At 38.9% G+C, this 1,756-nt stretch overlaps 1 protein-coding gene across 1 annotated transcript; it reads right to left on the bottom strand.

The window, feature by feature from the left end:
• Positions 1–228: 228 nt before the first annotated feature.
• LOC129762439 (baculoviral IAP repeat-containing protein 5) lies at positions 229–1,203 on the bottom strand. The gene is made up of 3 exons (XM_055760673.1): positions 951–1,203; positions 710–889; positions 229–643 (listed from the first exon to the last, which is right to left on the bottom strand). Exons 1-3 carry the CDS (start codon positions 1,065–1,067, stop codon positions 506–508), a joined length of 435 nt encoding a protein of 144 aa, XP_055616648.1. The 5' UTR covers positions 1,068–1,203; the 3' UTR covers positions 229–505.
• Between the last annotated feature and the right edge of the window lie 553 nt (positions 1,204–1,756).

The raw sequence follows: 1,756 nt of genomic DNA, 5'->3' as shown, positions 1-1,756 counted from the left end.
TCAGAAAGATGATACTACTGGTGCGTATCAAAGTTATGTTTAGTGAGTACCATCTGCTGGAATGACAAACATCAAGTTTCAGCCAGATCGTTCTGTTTCTTTGTGCGTTCCATTATTAACGACAATGTTAATAATGGAACGCACAGAAAAATTCACAAATGAAATTCATCTGCACGAGACTCAATGTATTTTGTTGGGACCGGCGTTTTGGGGAAACAAACACAAACATTTTAATTAAAAATATTATTCGACTTCTGCTTTATTTTATTTATCATTTGACCGGTTCATTTACCTATCATCTACAGCATAAAATTTCACATTCAAATTAAATTTACGAGTATTTCCTATACGCTTAAGATCGATAATTGATATCTAAACATAATATTCGAAGCAGTTGCTCGCCAGGCAAAAGGTCCATGTAGGGTAATAGTAGACTCGCGAGCCCGGGAACAAAACAACATTCCATTTATTTTTTTATATTCTGGAACAAATTGTTACACAAAACTTAATTCTTCGTTAAATGCTTTGTCATTTCCTTCCGCTTCTTCTCAATTACCACCTTAAGGTCCTCCTTCAAGGCATTGTATTTGTTCTTGATTCGTTCTTTCAGGATAACTTCCAGCAGAGAGATCATTTCTTCAACCTGAAATACGAACACGAAGAAAACTAACATTAGTGCCCTCCAAAATTTACCGCCCAGCCATCCCACCGTTAATTCCGCCTCCGACCGTCCGTACTTCACAAATAAACATTGTGGAGCATGCTTTTTATGCTCTTCCCAGGGGTTATCGGTTTCCTCCCATCCATCGAGGATTTTCCCACAGACAAAACACGCAGCGGTGTCTTCTTCGCAATCGTATCCTTGCCAGCGAAACCCCGCTTCGGCCATCTGGAATGAAAAACAAACCTGTCTGTAGGTGAAACTCGTTACGGTGTCAACTGTTTTGTACCTTCTGGATGCTGCAGGGACTGGATTCCGTATAGGGCCATTTCTGGAAACTATTTATACGGTCTTTCTCGAACAGACAAACTTTTTCTATGTTCATGGCAGTACAGTCTAGAATCATTGTAATTTTGGAAAGTAGGTTTCAGGGTTTCAGTCTCTCCGAACGTTGGCAATCTCCCAACGTTCCACAGATACCGCTTCGTAGCAGTTCAAATTAAGCTCCTTTTTTTCGCTTGATCCGGAATGACATTTTGAGTCCCACTGAAAATACAATGTGTATCTCTGCTGCTAACGCCGAGGATAACGCTTGTGACGGTCAAAGAATTATGTTCAAGTCAAGGTGAATATGAGGTGAGATGAATGTATAAAATCAGCGAGGGAGTGCTTTGTGACCAGGGATGCCAGGTTTGAAGACATGTCTTCATTTTGAAGACATTTGACTTACTGTGAAGACATTTGATTTTGTGAAGACATTTCGAAGACATTATGAAATATGTGAAAATATTTCATAGCGTATGTGAATTTTTGAGAGATATTATTTTCTTAAATTTCTATTGGCCGGAAAGATCGTCAAACGAAGTAGGGTTTTTTTTATCAGTGTCATTCGATCGCTTTTTTAATCAGTGTCAATTGTTTACTTTTGTTCTTAGTAATCAACAGAGACTTTTGCCTCGGTTAATCACAGCTCTGATAAACCTCAATGGTTATGATATCGCCACTGCGCAAAGCTAGTCATTCACTCGCTTTTTTCCAAACTATTCCAAGCAGAAAAACCACAAGTATATAGAAGGAATTCAACAACGAGGGACT

Source organism: Toxorhynchites rutilus, chromosome 1 (assembly GCF_029784135.1).
Source record: "Toxorhynchites rutilus septentrionalis strain SRP chromosome 1, ASM2978413v1, whole genome shotgun sequence".
In the NCBI taxonomy this organism is placed as follows: domain Eukaryota; kingdom Metazoa; phylum Arthropoda; class Insecta; order Diptera; family Culicidae; genus Toxorhynchites; species Toxorhynchites rutilus.
Note: the sequence above shows the minus strand (reverse complement) of the source record. Positions and strands in the feature narration are given on the sequence as shown.

Bases quoted from the DNA above. Each gene is read 5' to 3' on its own strand.
- LOC129762439 (XM_055760673.1), bottom strand. From the start codon at position 1,067: ATGATTCTAGACTGTACTGCCATGAACATAGAAAAAGTTTGTCTGTTC. The intron at 890-950 runs GTACAAAACAGT...TTTTCATTCCAG, and splicing joins GTCCCTGCAGCATCCAGAAG to ATGGCCGAAGCGGGGTTTCG. The intron at 644-709 runs GTGGGATGGCTG...TTCGTATTTCAG, and splicing joins GGTCGGAGGCGGAATTAACG to GTTGAAGAAATGATCTCTCT.